The sequence below is a fragment of the Pecten maximus genome, chromosome 10, assembly GCF_902652985.1.
Source record: "Pecten maximus chromosome 10, xPecMax1.1, whole genome shotgun sequence".
Lineage (NCBI taxonomy): Eukaryota > Metazoa > Mollusca > Bivalvia > Pectinida > Pectinidae > Pecten > Pecten maximus.
The window spans coordinates 3,215,017-3,235,276 of NC_047024.1; the positions used below are offsets into that span (position 1 = coordinate 3,215,017).

General features: G+C 34.3%; 1 protein-coding gene across 8 annotated transcripts in view; it reads left to right on the forward strand.

Annotated features, from left to right (window-relative positions):
* The window catches only part of LOC117336869 (1-phosphatidylinositol 4,5-bisphosphate phosphodiesterase eta-2-like), a 90,460-nt gene extending 78,511 nt beyond the window's left edge, over positions 1-11,949 (forward strand). For 6 of the 8 annotated variants that reach the window (XM_033897601.1, XM_033897603.1, XM_033897602.1 and 3 more), the window contains 7 exons: positions 2,976-3,165; positions 3,561-3,734; positions 3,863-3,973; positions 4,174-4,232; positions 7,140-7,275; positions 7,593-7,739; positions 9,765-11,949. In XM_033897601.1, coding sequence (XP_033753492.1) covers positions 2,976-3,165; positions 3,561-3,734; positions 3,863-3,973; positions 4,174-4,232; positions 7,140-7,275; positions 7,593-7,739; positions 9,765-9,853 — 906 coding nt within the window. In that variant the 3' untranslated portion in view covers positions 9,854-11,949. The remainder of the gene's footprint in view (positions 1-2,975; positions 3,166-3,560; positions 3,735-3,862; positions 3,974-4,173; positions 4,233-7,139; positions 7,276-7,592; positions 7,740-9,764) is intronic. The other 2 variants (XR_004534693.1, XR_004534694.1) reach the window with 2 other exon arrangements.
* Positions 11,950-20,260: the final 8,311 nt, after the last annotated feature.

The following is a 20,260-nucleotide window of genomic DNA, read 5'->3' on the forward strand; positions in this document are numbered from 1 at the left end:
CTAGCCCTCTACCTCTGGGTTGCGAGTGCGAAACCCACATGGGGCAGTTGCCTGGTACTGACCCTAGGTCAGTGGTTTTTCTTCGGGTACTCCGACTTTCCTCCACCTCCAAAACTAGGCACGTCCTTAAATGACCCTGGCTGTTAATATGATATGGTAAACAAAATATACCAAACCAAATCGCCTTTAGTCATTACTTGTACACTGCAATTGGACATGTACTATGTGGTAGATACAATTTTATGTGGACCTCCCCTAATGTTATTACTTGTACACTACAATTTGACAGGCACTATGTGGTCGATACAATTTTATGTGGACCTCCCGTAAAGTCATTACTTGTACACTACAATTTGACATGCACTATGTGGTCGATACAATTTTATGTGGCTCTCCCTTAAGTCATTACTTGTACACTACAATTTGACATGCATTATGTGGTTGATACAATTTTATGTGGCCCTCCCCTAAAGTCATTACTTATATACTACAATTTGACAGGCACTACGTGGTCGATACAATTTTATGTGTCCCTCCCCAAAGTCATTACTTGTACACTACAATTTGACATGCACTATGTGGTCGATACAATTTTATGTGGCCCTCCCCAAAGTCATTACTTGTACACTACAATTTGACAGGTACTATATGGTCGATACAATTTTATCTGACCCTCACCTAAAGTCATTACTTGTACACTACAATTTGACATGCACTATGTGGTCGATACAGTTTTATGTGGCCCTCCTCTAAAGTCATTACTTGTACACTACAATTTGACAGGCACTATGTGGTCGATACAATTTTATGTGGCCCTCCCGTAAAGTCATTACTTGTACACTACAATTTGACATGCATTATGTGGTCGATACAATTTTATGTGGCCCTCCTCTAAAGTCATTACTTGTACACTACAATTTGACATGCACTATGTGGTCGATACAGTTTTATGTGGCCCTCCCCTAAAGTCATTACTTGTACACTACAATTTGACAGGCACTATGTGGTCGATACAGTTTTATGTGGGCCTCCTCTAAAGTCATTACTTGTACACTACAATTTGACAGACACTATGTGGTCGATACAATTTTATGTGGCCCTCCTCTAAAGTCATTACTTGTACACTACAATTTGACATGCACTATGTGGTCGATACAATTTTATGTGGACCTTCTCTAAAGTCATTACTTGTACACTACAATTTGACAGGCACTATGTGGTCGATACAGTTTTATGTGGACCTCCCCTAAAGTCATTACTTGTACACTACAATTTGACATGCATTATGTGGTCGATACAATTTTATATGGCCCTCCTCTAAAGTCATTACTTGTACACTAGAATTTGACAGGCACTATGTGGTCGATACAATTTTATGTGGCCCTCCCCTAAAGTCATTACTTGTACACTACAATTTGACATGCACTATGTGGTCGATACAATTTTATGTGGCCCTCCTCTAAAGTCATTACTTGTACACTACAATTTGACAGGTACTATGTGGTCGATACAGTTTTATGTGGCCCTCCTCTAAAGTCATTACTTGTACACTACAATTTGACATGCACTATGTGGTCGATACAGTTTTATGTGGACCTCCTCTAAAGTCATTACTTGTACACTACAATTTGACATGCACTATGTGGTCGATACAGTTTTATGTGGACCTCCTCTAAAGTCATTACTTGTACACTACCATTTGACAGGCACTATGTGGTCGATACAATTTTATGTGGACCTCCTCTAAAGTCATTACTTGTATACTACAATTTGACATGTACTATGTGGTCGATACAGTTTTATGTGGACCTCCTCTAAAGTCATTACTTGTACACTACAATTTGACATGTACTATGTGGTCGATACAGTTTTATGTGGACCTCCTCTAAAGTCATTACTTGTACACTACAATTTGACAGGCACTATGTGGTCGATACAATTTTATGTGGACCTCCTCTAAAGTCATTACTTGTATACTACAATTTGACAGGCACTATGTGGTCGATACAATTTTATGTGGACCTCCTCTAAAGTCATTACTTGTATACTACAATTTGACAGACACTATGTGGTCGATACAATTTTATGTGGACCTCCTCTAAAGTCATTACTTGTACACTACAATTTGACAGGTACTATGTGGTCGATACTATTTTATGTGGACCTCCCCTAAAGTCATTACTTGTACACTACAATTGGACATGCACTATATGGTCGGTACAATTTTATGTGGACCTCCTCTAAAGTCATTACTTGTATACTACAATTTGACATGCACTATGTGGTCGATACAATTTTATGTGGCCCTCCCCTAAAGTCATTACTTGTACACTACAATTTGACATGCACTATGTGGTCGATACAATTTTATGTGGCCCTCCCCTAAAGTCATTACTTGTACACTACAATTTGACAGGCACTATGTGGTCGATACATTTTATGTGGCCCTCCCCTAAAGTCATTACTTGTACACTACAATTTGACAGGCACTATGTGGTCGATACATTTTATGTGGCCCTCCTCTAAAGTCATTACTTGTACACTACAATTTGACAGACACTATGTGGTTGGTACTATTTTATATGGCCCTCCCGTAAAGTCATTACTTGTACACTACAATTTGACATGCACTATGTGGTCGATACAATTTTATGTGGCCCTCCCCTAAAGTCATTACTTGTACACTACAATTTGACATGCACTATGTGGTCGATACAATTTTATGTGGCCCTCCCCGTAAAGTCATTACTTGTACACTACAATTTGACAGACACTATATGGTCGATACTATTTTATGTGGCCCTCCCCTAAAGTCATTACTTGTACACTACAATTTGACATGCACTATGTGGTCGATACAATTTTATATGGATCTCCTCTAAAGTCATTACTTGTACACTACAATTTGACAGACACTATGAGGTTGATACTATTTTATGTGGACCTCCTCTAAAGTCATTACTTGTATACTACAGGGTAAGAAGTTACCATGGAGTCACAGTACAGAGGAAGCTGAGGTGAGTGATGAGGAGGATGAGGCGGCCGAGAGTCAGGAGGACGTCAAGAGTAAAGCCAAAAACAAACACAAGCTTTCCAAACAGTTCTCGGATGCCGTCGGCATGAAGGCCATCAGCTTCAAGTCTATAGATGAATCCATTGCATCAAGTAAGAGAGTAAAATTCACTGTAATTTTACCTGTGTTTTCTCAGCGAAGAAAAATATACAAAATATGAAAATCTTTACAATTTTGAAAATTTAGTAATTCTATTTTTTTTTTTTTTGATTTTCTAAGAGGGTATATGCTGTAATTTGCTATATAACGACATGACAGTTATCTATTTAGTCTGTATATTATATCTACAAATTAATCAGACATAATATACTGGATATCCATATTGTTCAGATGTTCCCAGGGTTATGTAAATCACTCTCCTGGGATATTGTACGAGGCTCTGTACCTTATTATATATAACATATCTCCTGGGATATTGTACGAGGCTCTGTACCTTGTGATATAACATATTATAACATTACCTAACAAATCTGTTATGTTGGTTCAGATGGTATTTTTGTGTCACTTGGAGAGAGCAAAGTCCTCAAGATGGTCAACAATGAAATAAAAGGAGTGAATCGACTTTCCCATCACATGTTGGTGAGGACCTACCCGTCTGGCTCGCGGACAGACTCCAGTAATTATAGCCCGGTCCCTATGTGGACGGCTGGCTGTCAAGTGGGTAAGTATACTTCAGCCTCGACTTCAAATGTTTGAAAGACAAAAACAGCTTGTTTTAGATGATGTGACTAAATTTATTGTTAAGATGTGTATTGTATGTAATAACATACCTGATGTTTCCTCCTACAGTTGCCTTGAACTTCCAGACAACAGGTGGGGAACCCATGCAACTACTTCATGGAAAGTTCATGGACAATGGAGGCTCCGGATACATACTTAGACCGGACTTCCAATTATCAGGTAAATTAAACAGGTGTATGGTAAAATAGCTGTGTTAACATTAAACTAGATGATATACTTTATAAACATTTATATAGACACAAAGTGATATATTGATATACTGTCTAATCTGACCAAAGTAGACTGGTGATGATAATCAGGAAATAACAAATGAACAAATTTATAATTATGATGTTTATCAAAATTTCATATGTTTACAGAAGAAAAGTTTGCTGCACAACTGGCAAAACCAACAAAGAAGAAGAGATTGAAATTGAAGGTAAATGTTAAGTTACTCGTCGGTATTCACCGCCGGGGTCAATTATCAATCTACATTTTCTTATTGATTATAGATGTTTGTGGGGTAATGAAGATATAATTGACAAGAAAAACAAAAGTAGGATACATATGTCACCACGAGGGATTGTGGGGTGTGTGTGTTTCTTGTGTGGGGTGTGTCCGTCAGGATGTGGCTACACAGTTATTGGTTTGGGGAATTAGCATTGGTAGAATAAGCCACACCCTGATGAAACCCCTTTCGTATAAACCCCGTGGTGAACTGTAATTTCCTTTGAAACAATATGGAGACAGTCTCTTCTTCTTAAATATTTATTTTTACTCACTGGAATCAATATTTCACTAAGGTTCAACCAATACAGAAGTTCTTTATAAATTGTCCACTCTGGTGCTGGCCCCTACTTCAAAATTGGTCAGAGTCTACGGGTCCTTGTAAAAGGCCAGCACCCTCACACTCACTTGGGTCCTAATCTTGCTCTCTCCTTCTGCACTCGTACTCCTCTCTCTCTAAAAACTATTTATACTCTTTACAAAACAGTCAAAACTATAACATTCAATTTCATTGGTTAATAAAATAGTAAGAGGTGGAGTTTAATTATTAGATGGTGCCTATAGTAATTAAGATATGTTGACACCAATTACCTAACAGCTATGGTCAGTAGTAAATCATACAAAGTCCCTATTCTGTCTCAAAGTGTTTATCCTACAATTACTTTAATTGAGCCTGTTGAGTGACCACCTGTCAGCTGGAGGGTTCACAGGTAGATATGTGTCAACTCAATTAAGGCTAATCCAGTTTACCTGGCTGAGTAATAAAAACATCAAAGCTTCTAAAATACAATATGATTCTAATAAAACTGACTGCCAAGCTAATTCAAATGTCTAGTAATAAAATATAAACAATATAAATTCATAGTCTCATGTTGAAATATTCCTACAATTTACCTATACTTGAAATATCACTAATTATTAAAATGACCATTTTTGTACTATGATACATATATAACAATGAACCTGGAAAGTGGCTAAAGCATAAGATACAATAAATAGATGGGCAAAATCCAGTAAGGGGAGGTACCTCGTATATTACACTTGATAAAGAGGACTAGAGGGCCTGTATTGCTCACTTTTTAGGTCACCTGAGACAAAGTCTCAAGTGACCTATTCTAAACCCCTTTTGTCCGTTGTCGTGCGTCGTCCGTCGTGCGTCCGTAAACAATTTACATTTTCGACTTCTTCTCCAAAACCCCTAAACCAAATTCAATGAAATTTGGCAGGAAGCTTCTATGGCTAAAGGTCAACCAAAATTGTGAATTATATGGTCCCCACCCCCAAGGGGCCTGAGGGGCGGGGCTAAAAAGGGTCAAATTGACTAAAACTTAAAAAATCTTCTTCTCTACTCTCAGATATAGTGGAATCAAACACTCTTCATAGATGGAAGGGTCTTAAGGTGCTTTACCAAAATTGTGAATTTCATGACCCAGGGGTCTCGGGTTTGCCCCTGGGGAGGGGGTAAACTTTACTATAGTTTATATAGGGAAATCACATTTTTGACTATAATTTGTTGGATTTCTATTGGAATTCAATCTAATTTGGTTAACATTATCAGTATGGGATAACAGATTGATGGTATGCACATGTTGGCCCTGACTGACCCCCAGGGGCTAATGGGCGGGGCTAAAAAGGGTCAAATTAACAAAAACTTCAAAAATCTTCTTCTCTACTCTCAGATATGGTGGAATCAAACACTCTTCATAGATGGAAGAGTCTTAATGTGCTTTACCAAAATTGTGAATTTCCTTACCCTGGGGTCTCAGACTTGCCCCTGGGGAGGGGGTAAACTTTACTATAGTTTATATAGGGAAATCACATTTTTGACTATTATTTGTTGGATTTCTATTGGAATTCATTCTAATTTGGTTAACATTATCAGCTTTGGATGGCAGTTTGATGGTATGCACATGTTGGCCCTGACTGACCCCCAGGGGCTGATGGGCGGGGCTAAAAAGGGTCAAATTGACTGAAATTTCAAAGATCTTCTTCTCAAGACCCAATTAAGACAGAATCAAATACTCTTCATAGGTGGAAGGGTCTTATAGTGCTTTACTAATGTAATGAACTTCATGACCCTGGGGTCACAAGTTTGCCCCTGGGGAGGGGGTAGATTTTACTATAGTTTATATAGGGAAATCACATTTTTGACCATTATTTGTGTGATTTCTATCGGAATTCATTCTAACTTTGTTAACATTATCAGCATTGGATGACAGCTGAATGGTATACACCTGTTGGCCCTGACTGACCCCTAGGGGCTGATGGGTGGGTTCAAAAAGGGTCAATTAAATTAACTGAAATATTCAAATCTCAGGTGACCGTTAAGGCCCATGGGCCTCTTGTTATATCTTTGCGATACAGTGACTAATTTTTCTGGTACCTGTCATAATATGGTATTTGTATCCCTCATTGATATCCATGTTTAATTTGGGATTAAAACTGACATGACATAGTTTTGCTCCATTATCTCTATTCCCAGAATAGTTTCAGTCCAAAAATTAAAAAATCAAGACATCTTCAGTTTAAAAATGATATGTTTCCTATTATGATGGTCGTATCTGAAATATTTTCTCAGTGTTTTATATGGGAGAATATAGAGTATGATCAAGGACAGTCAATCATAAAACTGGAAATATCAGATTAAGTGTACTTAGGATATTTGTTTGGTAAAGTTTCGCACTTATTTGAACAATAAACCATGTCTAAAATGTCTATAATACTGGGTGAGTGTCGTAAAATACAATGCCACCTGTAGTGTAATGGCAATGACCTTGAGATTACAACAGTTATCTGTACCATGACCTTGTAAATTAATTAACTCACTGACTTATTACAGATCATTAGTGGCTACCAGATTCCTAAGCCAAAAGATTCCAAGAAAGGGGAGGTAATTGATCCATTCATCAAGATTGAGATACACGGAGCCAAGTCTGACAACCAGCAAGTGAAGACCAGTGTAATACAAAACAACGGTGTGTTTAGATGTAGTATCCATTTAACCGTTCTATATATAGTTATGTATTTTAAAATATTTATGTTACATAACCTTTTATATCCAAATTAATCAATGCAGGTGGTGTGAAGGTGTTAATGAAAATAACATTCACAGCATGTGAAATTTTAACGGATGCATGTTTTATTTTATTTTTTCTTTCTTTATTTTTGAGAAGGAGAAAACCAGTGAAATCAGTTAATATAAAACAGCTGTGAAATAAACTCAGAGTTTAACAAGATTTGAATTATACATATTATCTTAAACCTCATATGACATGTTTTGTGTGTATTGTAGGGTTCAACCCCCAGTGGAATGAGACTGTAAGCTTCACCTTGAACTTCCCGGACTTGGTGTTGTTACGATTTGCTGTATACGACAGTGACAGATATGTAGATGATTTCATCGGCTATTACGTCATCCCACTCTCTTGTCTTCAACAGGGTAAATATCAGCTATGGGTATCATACCTTACAATTAACCAGGTTTACCCCCCATTAACCATTCATATTTTAGTTGTAATTAATTATGGCCATGCCCAAATGGTCATTAAATGTCACAAACTATAATTGTGCCACAACTGTCATAATCATAATTAATATCATGCCACAACTGTCAATATCATAATCAACATCATGCCACAATTGTCATTATCATAATCATATAATGCCACAACTGTCATAATCATAATTAATATCATGCCACAACTGTCAATATCATAATTAATATAATGTCACAACTGTCATAATCTTAATCATATCATGCCACAACTGTCATTTTGTAATTGTAATCATGCCACAACTGTCATTATCATAATTAATATAATGCCACAACTGTCATTATCATAATTAATATAATGCCACAACTGTCATTATCATAATTATATAATGCCACAACTGTCATTATCATAATTATATCATGCCACAACTATCATAATTATATCATGCCACAACTATCATAATTATATAATGCCATAACTATCATAATTATATCATGTCGTAACTATCATAATTATATAATGCCACAACTATCATAATTATATCATGTCGTAACTATCATAATTATATAATGCCACGACTATCATAATTATATCATGTCATAACTATCATAATTATATCATGCCACAACTATCATAATTATATCATGCCACAACTATCATAATTATATAATGCCACGACTATCATAATTATATCATGTCATAACTATCATAATTATATCATGCCACAACTATCATAATTATATCATGTCATAACTATCATAATTATATCATGCCACAACTATCATAATTATATCATGCCACAACTATCATAATTATATAATGTCATAACTATCATAATTATATCATGTCATAACTATCATAATTATATCATGTCGTAACTATCATAATTATATCATGCCACAACTATCATAATTATATCATGCCACAACTATCATAATTATATAATGTCATAACTATCATAATTATATAATGCCATACTATCTAATTATTATGTGTAACTATATAAATAATTCACGTTATAATTTCGTCAACTATCATGTTTAAAAGCCACCACTTCCCAAGATGATATTCGTCATACATCAGATAATGATGCACAACCCATCAAATGATATCACCACAACTATCATAATTTTGTAATGCTAACTGAGCATAATGATGATGTATACATTTATATCTGTGTAAAAAGTTATAATGACCACATATTTAATCAAGCAATAATATTTGTGAAGTGCCTTCATAATTGATAGAGCCAAAATTATATTGATTATGTCGTAAAAGCATAAGTTTGAACAAAGAGTCATGCCACAACTATCATAATTATATAATGTCATAACTATCATAATTATATCATGTCATAACTATCATAATTATATCATGTCGTAACTATCATAATTATATAATGCCACAACTATCATAATTATATCATGCCACAACTATCATAATTATATAATGTCATAACTATCATAATTATATAATGCCATAACTATCATAATTATATCATGTCGTAACTATCATAATTATATAATGCCACAACTATCATAATTATATCATGTCGTAACTATCATAATTATATAATGCCACGACTATCATAATTATATCATGTCATAACTATCATAATTATATCATGCCACAACTATCATAATTATATCATGCCACAACTATCATAATTATATAATGCCACAACTATCATAATTATATAATGCCACAACTATCATAATTATATAATGCCACAACTATCATAATTATATCATGCCACAACTATCATAATTATATCATGCCACAACTATCATAATTATATCATGCCACAACTATCATAATTATATCATGCCACAACTATCATAATTATATCATGCCACAACTATCATAATTATATCATGCCACAACTATCATAATTATATAATGCCACAACTATTATAATTATATCATGTCCCAATGATCATTCATTATACTAATGTTTACTCCATTTTCAGGGTATCGTCACTTCCCTCTGTTTAACAAGACCTGCGACCAGCTTCCTCAAGCGCTGATATTCGTCCATACAGAGATAATGGATGCCTGACGACCACCTGAAGACCACCTCTATACCGTTGGTTGTACTGCTGAACTTTGAGGACATAATGATGGATGTACATTTAATCTGTGTCAAAAAGTGTTAATACCACCGAGATTTTAATCTAAGCAATAATACTTTGTGACGTTGCCTTTCTTACATTGATGGCAGCCATGTCTGTGATTACCTGAAAAGCAGGTCTTTGACAAAGATTTCAGCTAGGATTAATATTTTCATAGGAAAGATCTGCTTATTGCTACATGTACATTGTACATGGATGAGCCTTTTATTGCTAGGTGCTTGTCAAGTTGATAAGTACATGATATCAAAGTTGTGGAACTTGTGGACTGTGGTCTATCAAAGTTGTGGATCTCTAGACCAAAGTCTATCAGAGATGTGGATGTTAATAGACTGAGGTCTATCAGAGTTGTGGAACTTTAGTCTGAGGTCTATCAGAGTTGTGGACCTGTTGACTGAGGTCTATCAGAGTTGTGGAACTTTAGACTGAGGTCTATCAGAGTTGTGGACCTGTAGACTGAGGTCTATCAGAGTTGTGGATCTCTAGACTGAGGTCTATCAGAGTTGTTGATCTTGAGTCTGAGGTCTATCAGAGTTGTGGAACTTTAGTCTGAGGTCTATCAGAGTTGTGGAACTTTAGTCTGATTCTATCAGAGTTGTGGAACTTTAGTCTGATTCTATCAGAGTTGTGGAACTTTAGACTGAGGTCTATCAGAGTTGTGGAACTTTAGACTGAGGTCTGTCAGAGTTGTGGACTTTTAGACTGAGGTCTATCAGAGTTGTGGATATTTAGACTGAGGTCTATCAGAGTTGTGGATCTTTAGTCTGAGGTCTATCAGAGTTGTGGATATTTAGACTGAGGTCTATCAGAGTTGTGGAACTTTAGTCTGAGGTCTGTCAGAGTTGTGGATATTTAGACTGAGGTCTATCAGACTTGTGTAACTTTAGACAGAGGTCTATCAGAGTTGTGGAACTTTAGACTGAGGTCTGTCAGAGTTGTGGACTTTTAGACTGAGGTCTATCAGAGTTGTGGATCTCTAGACTGAGGTCTATCAGAGTTGTGGATATTTAGACTGAGGTCTATCAGAGTTGTGGATCTTTAGTCTGAGGTCTATCAGAGTTGTGGATATTTAGACTGAGGTCTATCAGAGTTGTGGATCTTTAGTCTGAGGTCTATCAGAGTTGTGGATATTTAGACTGAGGTCTATCAGAGTTGTGGAACTTTAGTCTGAGGTCTGTCAGAGTTGTGGATATTTAGACTGAGGTCTATCAGAGTTGTGTAACTTTAGACAGAGGTCTATCAGAGTTGTGGAACTTTAGACTGAGGTCTATCAAAGTTGTGGAACTTTAGACAGAGGTCTATCAGAGTTGTGGAACTTTAGACTGAGGTCTATCAGAGTTGTGGAACTTTAGTCTGAGGTCTATCAGAGTTGTGGATCTTTAGTCTGAGGTCTATCAGAGTTGTTTGTGGATCTTTAGTCTGAGGTCTATCAGAGTTGTGGATCTTTAGTCTGAGGTCTATCAGAGTTGTGGATCTTTAGTCCTAGGTCTATCAGAGTTGTGGATATTTAGACTGAGGTCTATCAGAGTTGTGGAACTTTAGACTGAGGTCTATCAGAGTTGTGGATCTTTAGTCTGAGGTCTATCAGAGCTGTGGATCTTTAGTCCGAGGTCTATCAGAGTTGTGGATATTTAGACTGAGGTCTATCAGAGTTATAGAACTTTTGACTGAGGTCTATCAGAGTTGTGGAACTTTAGACTGAGGTCTATCAGAGTTGTGGATATTTAGTCTGAGGTCTATCAGAGTTGTGGATATTTAGACTGAGGTCTATCAGAGTTGTGGAACTTTAGACTGAGGTCTATCAGTTATGGAACTTAAGACAGACAGCTGTGGAACTTGTCAATATCTTACACAGCTGTAGAATGAAAGTGTTGGACGAAAGAATTTTTGAAACTTGTATGTACATGTAAATGTTTCAATAATTTAGTTTAAATAGATTAAGATAGTCTTTTTTTCTCTATTTCTCATTAATATGTATTTCAACTGATACAATTTTACATTAAAGATAGTTTCAATAGTATTTTAACTCTACAGTCACTTAATTGTTTCTTCTTGTACAAGTTCAAATGGATGTAATAGTTGCATTATACAAAATAATGACATGTATGAATTTACATAATGTAAAACATATGTGGTGTAATTTACATAATGTAAAATCAATGCTGTGTAATTTACATAATGTAAAATCAATGCGGTGTAATTTACATAATGTAAAATCAATGCGGTGTAATTTACATAATGTAAAATCAATGCGGTGTAATTTACATAATGTAAAATCAATGCGGTGTAATTTACATAATGTAAAACCTACGTGGTGTAATTTACATAATGTAAAATCAATGCGGTGTAATTTACATAATGTAAAACCTATGTGGTGTAATTTACATAATGTAAAATCAATGCGGTGTAATTTACATAATGTAAAACCTATGTGGTGTAATTTACATAATGTGGTGTTATTTAGAAAATGTAAAATCAATGTGATGTAATTTTATGAAACAATTAGAAAGATAAATATAGAGACACCGTACATCATGAATGAAAGAATTTACAACTGAAATACATTTCTGTTTTGAAATATCCTATTAGACCAATCAAAATTTAATTTACATGTTTTTAAAAACATCACTTTACTCCCCTTTACAAGCCTGACTTTGACAGCATTGATCCTAGACATCTGTGATTTCTATCATTTTAAACTAAAACATGAAATATTTCATATGTCGCCATTTACAGTATCCAAGATACAGTGTGATGTTTTATACAAAATGTGATATTTTATAAACTGTAGTTTTCAGTTGTCCCAATACATCAATTGATGATTGCATTGGTATACATGTACCTTTCAGGAACTGTGTACATTGGTATACCGTTCGGTTAGTTTGTACATTGGTATACTGTTCAAGAAATTGTACATTGGTATACCGTTCAGTAAGTTTGTACATTGGTATACCGTTCAAGAAATTGTGTATTGGTGAACCGTTCGGTAAGTTTGTACAGTGGTATACCGTTCGGTAAGTTTGTACATTGGTATACAGTTCGGTAAGTTTGTACATTGGTATACCGTTCGGTATGTTTGTACAGTGGTATACCGTTCAGTAAGTTTGTACATTGGTATACCGTTCGGTAAGTTTGTACATTGCTATACCGTTCGGTAAGTTTGTACATTGGTGAACCGTTCGGTAAGTTTGTACATTGGTGAACCGTTCGGTAAGTTTGTACATTGGTATACCGTTTGGTAAGTTTGTACATTGGTATACCGTTTGGTAAGTTTGTACATTGGTATACCGTTCGGGAACTTCACACATTCTATTTGTGTTTGTATATTTTGATTACTATTGACAAGTCGGTTTAACAAATAACATTTATCACTGGTGAAATGTTTCGTGAAATATGCAACTGTTGATACAATTTACATACATATTACTGCTGATGTGATCTAAATTGATACTAAATATACATACATACTCTTGCTGCTGGAAATATTTGCTATTTATACAGAAATAAATATTACTGCTGGTGATTTTGAACATAACCTTTGGCTTAATGGTGATATAAGATAAAGATATATGTATGTTAGTTGTCTTCCAAATTTTTAAATTTTTCTATACCTACAATATTTAAGTGTTATGGACGACATTTTGTGTAGTGTAGTATCAGTTAGTTCAGTCTAGACAGTAGGACTATACCATGTAGTGGTAGGGTTATTTTTATATTTGTAGTAACAACTTGTTGACTGTTGATTCAGTGCCATTGAACACTTGTTTTATCTTGGCTGAATAAATTGTGGGTCTCCAATGTTATGTTGTCATAACACATTTCATTATTTGATTTTTATCCCTAAATATTCCTTGTCCGTAAATTAATCACTGTTAATTAACTACTCAGTAAAGTGTGAAAAAGCTACAGAAGGTAAAATTTTCAAAGGATCAATCAGTTTGGGCATTAATATAAAATGTATATCTGAATCTGTACTCACATTTATTTTCGAATTGATTCATATTTCAAAACATGTACTGCAATATGTGTTATCTGATTTTTTTCATCTTTATGTCAAGAAGAAAATTAACGTTTTACTTTTTGAAGTGGAAAAAAAAAATAAACTGAAATTTGTTACATATCAAAAAGTTTGTATTATTTTTACGTCCTGCAAGCAAAGTGCGAACAGGGTACCAGGTTTTGCACCATGTTGTATATAGTCGCTCATGATAATGCAGAATAATTCTTGTTTTCAAAATTTTTCCTTTTTGGAAGATAAAACTGTTTACCACACTATCTTACAAGGCTCTGTATCAGTTATTTAAAGATTATTTAAATCATGGAAAATGTTCTTATTTATAGTTAAAATTGAAAATGTAACATTTGCTTTCCTGATTTGCAAAAATGATTTCTTAGAAAACACTTGGTGATATGACATCATGATTAGTTTTAATTATTGCACCCTGTCCATCCGTCCCTAGGGGCATTAGTCTATCCCCCTTTCTCCCTGAGCAAACACTTGGTGATATGCTATCTTAATTATAGTTATATCCACCCAAATGAGCTTTCCCTTTATCCAAAATGCTCTATATCAAATTTGGACAATATTTCTTTAATCTGCACAGAAGGAATTGAAATGAATTACCAGAAAACCCAGTGTAATTTATGCACCAGTGTAATTTTTGGGGCTGAAAATTCTTGAAAAACCTATATATTTTGCGCACAAAAATAATTGACCTAAAACGATGTCCAGGAGGTCCCAAAATCGATGTATGAAAATGAAAACTTTGCTTAAAATTACCAAATACTTGATGATTAAAAATTAAGGGGAAAAGCTACGGTAAACACCGTGCACACAGCATATAAACATTCATCAGCTCAAACTTAAACAAACTTTCAAAGAAATGTAAAGTGAAGTAATCAAATTTTGCATATATCGCCACAAGTATATACCTAATTAATTAGCCAAATTAAGCTTAATGCCGTAACTGACGACAGAAATTAACGTCCGCTTTGATAATGTGGGCATTACTCTTCCCTCAGAACCTAGCTAGCTGGAGGTGGCTATAAACTTAAAGTGTGTCACTGACTTTAAGAGTCCGCTACGATAATGTGGGCATTACTCTACCCTCAGAACTTAGCTAGCTGGAGGTGGCTATAAACTAGTGTGTCAATGACCTTGTGTCTTGTTTACTATATCACCATTGATTGTCCTACTAACTTCTCTATCTTCGAAGCCTAAGGGAGACCACACCGTTTGATCCAGTCCCTTTCAATCAAGTATATGTTACTAAAGAAATTGGATCAAAATACATTAGTCCGCACAAGAGAAGGATTTTAAAGTTATAACACTGTACAGTGCACCAGGGTTAGAAAAGGTTTTGTTTAACTGCCATGAAATCGACAAATTACCTTAAAATTTATATTTTATTAACAATAATTGTCCATGACATTGACAAATTACAATACATGCATGTATAAAATTTATATTTTATTAACAATAATCAACCAATCACATATTAAATAGATGTTTAACTAGCAATAATTATAACAAAATCAAACATTTGCTCATGAATTGATGATTAAGCAGAAAATTGAATCGCAGTCTGAAATTACCACCAAATAATTGATACATTAAGATTGTCGAAATCCCAAAGGATTCGTAAAGGCACACACCGGATTGTAAAATCTTAAATTGTCTGTTGTATTGACAAAATATGTTCCTCTCATCTGTCCAAAAATTTGACATTAATTATAAACAAATGAAAAGTGAATGTACAAGTGAAACTTGGGGAAACATCCAAAAAGGATAATAATTAAACATACTTTTAATATGAGATTTCAAGATGGCTGCAGGATGCTTTTACAACTTAACAAGAGGCCCATGGGCCTTAACGGTCACCTGAGATTTGAAATATTTCAGTTAATTTAATTTACCCTTTTTGGCCCAGCCCATCAGCCCCCAGGGGTCAGTCAGGGCCAACATGTGCATATTATCAAACTTTCATCCCATGCTGAAAATGTTAACCAAGTTAGAATGAATTCCAATAGAAATCCAACAAATCAGTCAAAAATGTAATTTCCCTATATAAACTATAGTAAAATTTAACCCCTCCCCAGGGGCAAACTTGAGACCCCAGGGTCATTAAATTAATAAATTTTAGTAAAGAACCTTAAGACCCTTCCAACTATGAAGAGTATTTGATTCTACCTTATTTCGGTCCTGAGAAGAAGATTTTTGAAATTTCAGCCAATTTGACCATTTTTAGCCCCGCCCATCAGCCCCTGGGGGTCAGTCAGGGCCAACATGTGCATGCCATCAAATTGTCATCCCATGCTGACAATGTTTACCAAATTAGAATGAATTCCAATAGAAATAAAACAAATCAAAGTACTGAAAGTACTGTAGGAGGCGTTAGTCAGATGTAAAAGGAGATATTTGAAATAAAGCAAGAATACAAATTAAACTGATATCAACATGACTAAACATTTCCACTTAAGTGTGTCAAACCAACTGGACATAATGGTTTTCACAGTCCTGATGAATGTAATGGTTTAGACTGTTTCGATGTAAATAATGGTTTTAACCATCTTAAAAGTTGCAAACCTACTTCTAAAAGTAGTTAAACATTTCTTATTTCAATCAAACCTTTACTTAAAAAGTCAAACATTTTAATTTTTTTTCAAATCAACTTCTACTTAGGTACATGTCATTAACATTCATACTTTAAACCATCTTTTATACTTAAGTAGTTCAAAATTTGCATTTATGTGTTTAAAACAAACTTATATTTTATAGGCCTGGGTATTAGAAATGTCGAAACAATATGATATGCATTTCGATAAGTTATAACAATACACGATATGTATTGAAAATACAGGGAGTGTCTGCTACTTTTTTTGTTGAAAGTGTGCAATGTCTTTCAATATCTTGTAAACAAAATTGTTTATTCCTTTCTATTTTGATCTTAGAATAATATCAAAATTAGATTGACAGCTTTTAAAAGTTATTACACTTTTTTTTCAACAAAGACCTCATTTTTAAGGACAATTATTTCAAAATTAGATATCAATTCCATCTATTTTAATAGATCCAATGGCAATATTCACAATAAACTGTGATTTGTGATTTGTAGCTTTTTAATTTAGCACCAAGATGTAGATAATAGCCTAGTAGCTATATAGGTACTGTATATAAATATACAGCGTTTTACATGCAAAGTATTGAAGAAAACTTTCATATTTGATATCAATTCAATTTGATTGTATAAGGCCCTTGGGGTGGGGAAAGAACCCTGGGCCTATTTTTACATCAGGATTGTGTTCATCTCTTGTTGTCCAGCAAGATTATGGAGGGTGTGTTCTCCATTTGCCCACTTTTTTTAGAACAAAGAAAAGTGTATACTTAGGAGAACAATGGAAAACCAATTATAGTCAGTTCCATAATAATTTTACCTGTGTTTACCTGTATGATTTACCTGTGCTAAAAAGTGGGCAAAAAGAGAGGTATATTTATGTACCTGAGAAGTGGAGAAAATAACACTAAGTTATAGTTTTTTTTATTTTATCATTTATCCGTGAATTTCATCATACACACATCATATTTACAAGCATATATATATAAGAAAGAACACACATTAGATAGTTAACATATCCACAAACATTATACATAAGCATTAGATACATACCATATTTACAAACATATATAGCACATTATACATTAAGCACTAGTAATACATTAGCAGTAACATATTGCATTTTTTCATTACACTTGCATAATATAATACAATTTACGTAACATTTCAGAAAAAAGATATATCTCTCTATCTTTATATGCAATATTATTATTTTTTCATATAAAGTACTGTATATTTAAATATAAATACTTATAAACAGGTACATTGCGCATCATAAATAACAACAAAATAATAATACTGTAATCAATGTGTATTTTTTCCTATATAAAGTACTGCATAAAATTATACATGTAGCTACTTATATGTTATAGTTCCTTATAGGTATGAGCCATGTAGCACAGGTAACACTGGTGAAAATCCCAGGTAAATCACAGGTAAAAACAAGGTGAACTACTCTGAAATAGACTATAATCCCTATCACAACATTTTCCCCATATTGTGATTTTAAAAAGTGGGCAAATGGAGATACAGCCTTATGGAGTTGGGATCTGAATGGTTTCACAGATAAAACAAGAGGCCCAGAGGGCCTGTATCGCTCACCTGGTTTTATGAGATATGAAACAATAATGATGCTTAAGTTTATTTGTCAATATATCATAAGCATTTTATATGGGTACATGTACATTGGTTTATTGTTATTCTTAAAATGTCAATTTAGCGAAATTGACCTATTTTGGTCCCATCCTTCAGCCCCCGGGAGGTTAACCCCAACATTCGTACAATTTTGAATACCCACCCATAACCATGCTACCATACGAATGTAGGTTTTATACCAAATTGTGCAATCAATCCATGAAATGAAATTGACTTTGCGTACAACCCCATAGGGATTGCTACCACACCAATGTGAGTTATATCCATAACTTAGTTTCAGAGAAACCAATTGACCCCTTTTGACCCTGCCCCCCGGGGGTCAACCCCACCATTTTTACAATTTTGAATCCCTACCCAAAAGGATGCTACCAGTCAAGTATGAGCTATATCGATTGCTTAGTTTCAGAGAAGAAGTTATTTCCGTCAATTGAGCCAAATTGACCCCTTTTGAGCCAACAATTGAATTGCAATTTATGGATAATTTTTGATTTTGGCAAGAAAACATTCTTTAAAGGGCATGTCTGCATCATTTTTAATAATTTGCCTTTGAAACTTCGCACACACCTTCATAAGAGCCGGTTCTTTAAAATGTGAATGAAGGTCAAGGTCAGAGAGATAAACTCAATATTTGTAGCCAGTCACACATCTTACATGTATCCAGCCTTCGTGTGTATGTGCAGTTTTGGGTCATTTTTTAATTTTGGTAGGAATTTCTTTTTAAAAGTGCCATATCTGGTCATTTTGATTATTTGACCTTGATGCATTGCACACACCTTTAAAAGGGCTGATTCTTTAAAATGTGACCCAAATTAATAATTTGAAAGAACTTTGAATTTTCTTGATCATTTGACCCCCATGACCTTGAATGAAGGTCAAGGTCAAATATAAGTATAACATTTGTAGCCAGCCATACGTTATCGATGCGCCAAACATCAAGCCTTCATGTGTATATTATAGATAAAAGAGCAGAAACCTTTATTCTGCAATTTTGGATTATTTTTTAATTTTGGCTGGAGAAAATAGCTTTATGATTCTTTTCCAAGTGCCATATCTTTCTGCCATATTTTTATCTGATGACAATAAAATATGCACATTCTGTTTCAGTGGACTATATTCTTTCATATGAAATGAAAAAAAAAAATCAATATAAGATTTTTATTTTTGACATTCAAACCCATAACAAGTCGTTGGCCTTGACATTCTCTGACAATATGTCATTGAGAAAAGTTTGCCCTAACCACGTGCTAACCAATTTCCAATGAAAATGAAACAAATTATGCTAAAATATGTGTGATGAGTTTTCTATATAAACTATAGCAAAATGTATCCTCTCCCCAGGGAGAATGCGACACATAGGGGGCCATGAAATTAACAATTTTGATAAAACAGCTTAAGAACCTTTTGTACACCATTCTGCGATATCTTGGTCTTAAGAAGAAGACCGACACATGACGACAGATCAAATTATAATGGTGTATATTATGAGCTGAATGTCAAAGGATTGTAAACTCTGTACAAATTGTATTATATTATCAGGCAGTCAGCCTAAATGTATGTTTCATTTCTACCATATTAGAAGTTTGATGTTTTGTACGATATATATATATACTTAATTTTTACACATACATTAAAGGAGTTAGCTACTTTCATAAATTAAGATGTTTTTTCTAGAGTTTACTAGGCCGGATGAAATATGATCATGAGCAATCAGTATGGTAAATATGAGATTTGATAAAATGCCTCTCGTAGTCAACCAATCATGATCACTCAACTTCTTTTTGTAGGAGTCAATATTATATGTAGGAGAATTAAACTCTCGCGATGTCTGTTGCACATAAGTACAAAGAAATACATTATCACTGAAGCCGAAAAAATTCACACTTAAGTAGCAATAACACATAATAGTCAAAAACCCAATATATGTGATCAGTGATAAGAAACAGTACTTATAAGCATTTTTGGGAATTTATCCTGAAACAGCTATAGCCTTCCATATTTGACATCCCACAGATTGTTGCTTGTATATATATATAGTTTTAAAGGTCAACATTGGAAAAAACCTAAATG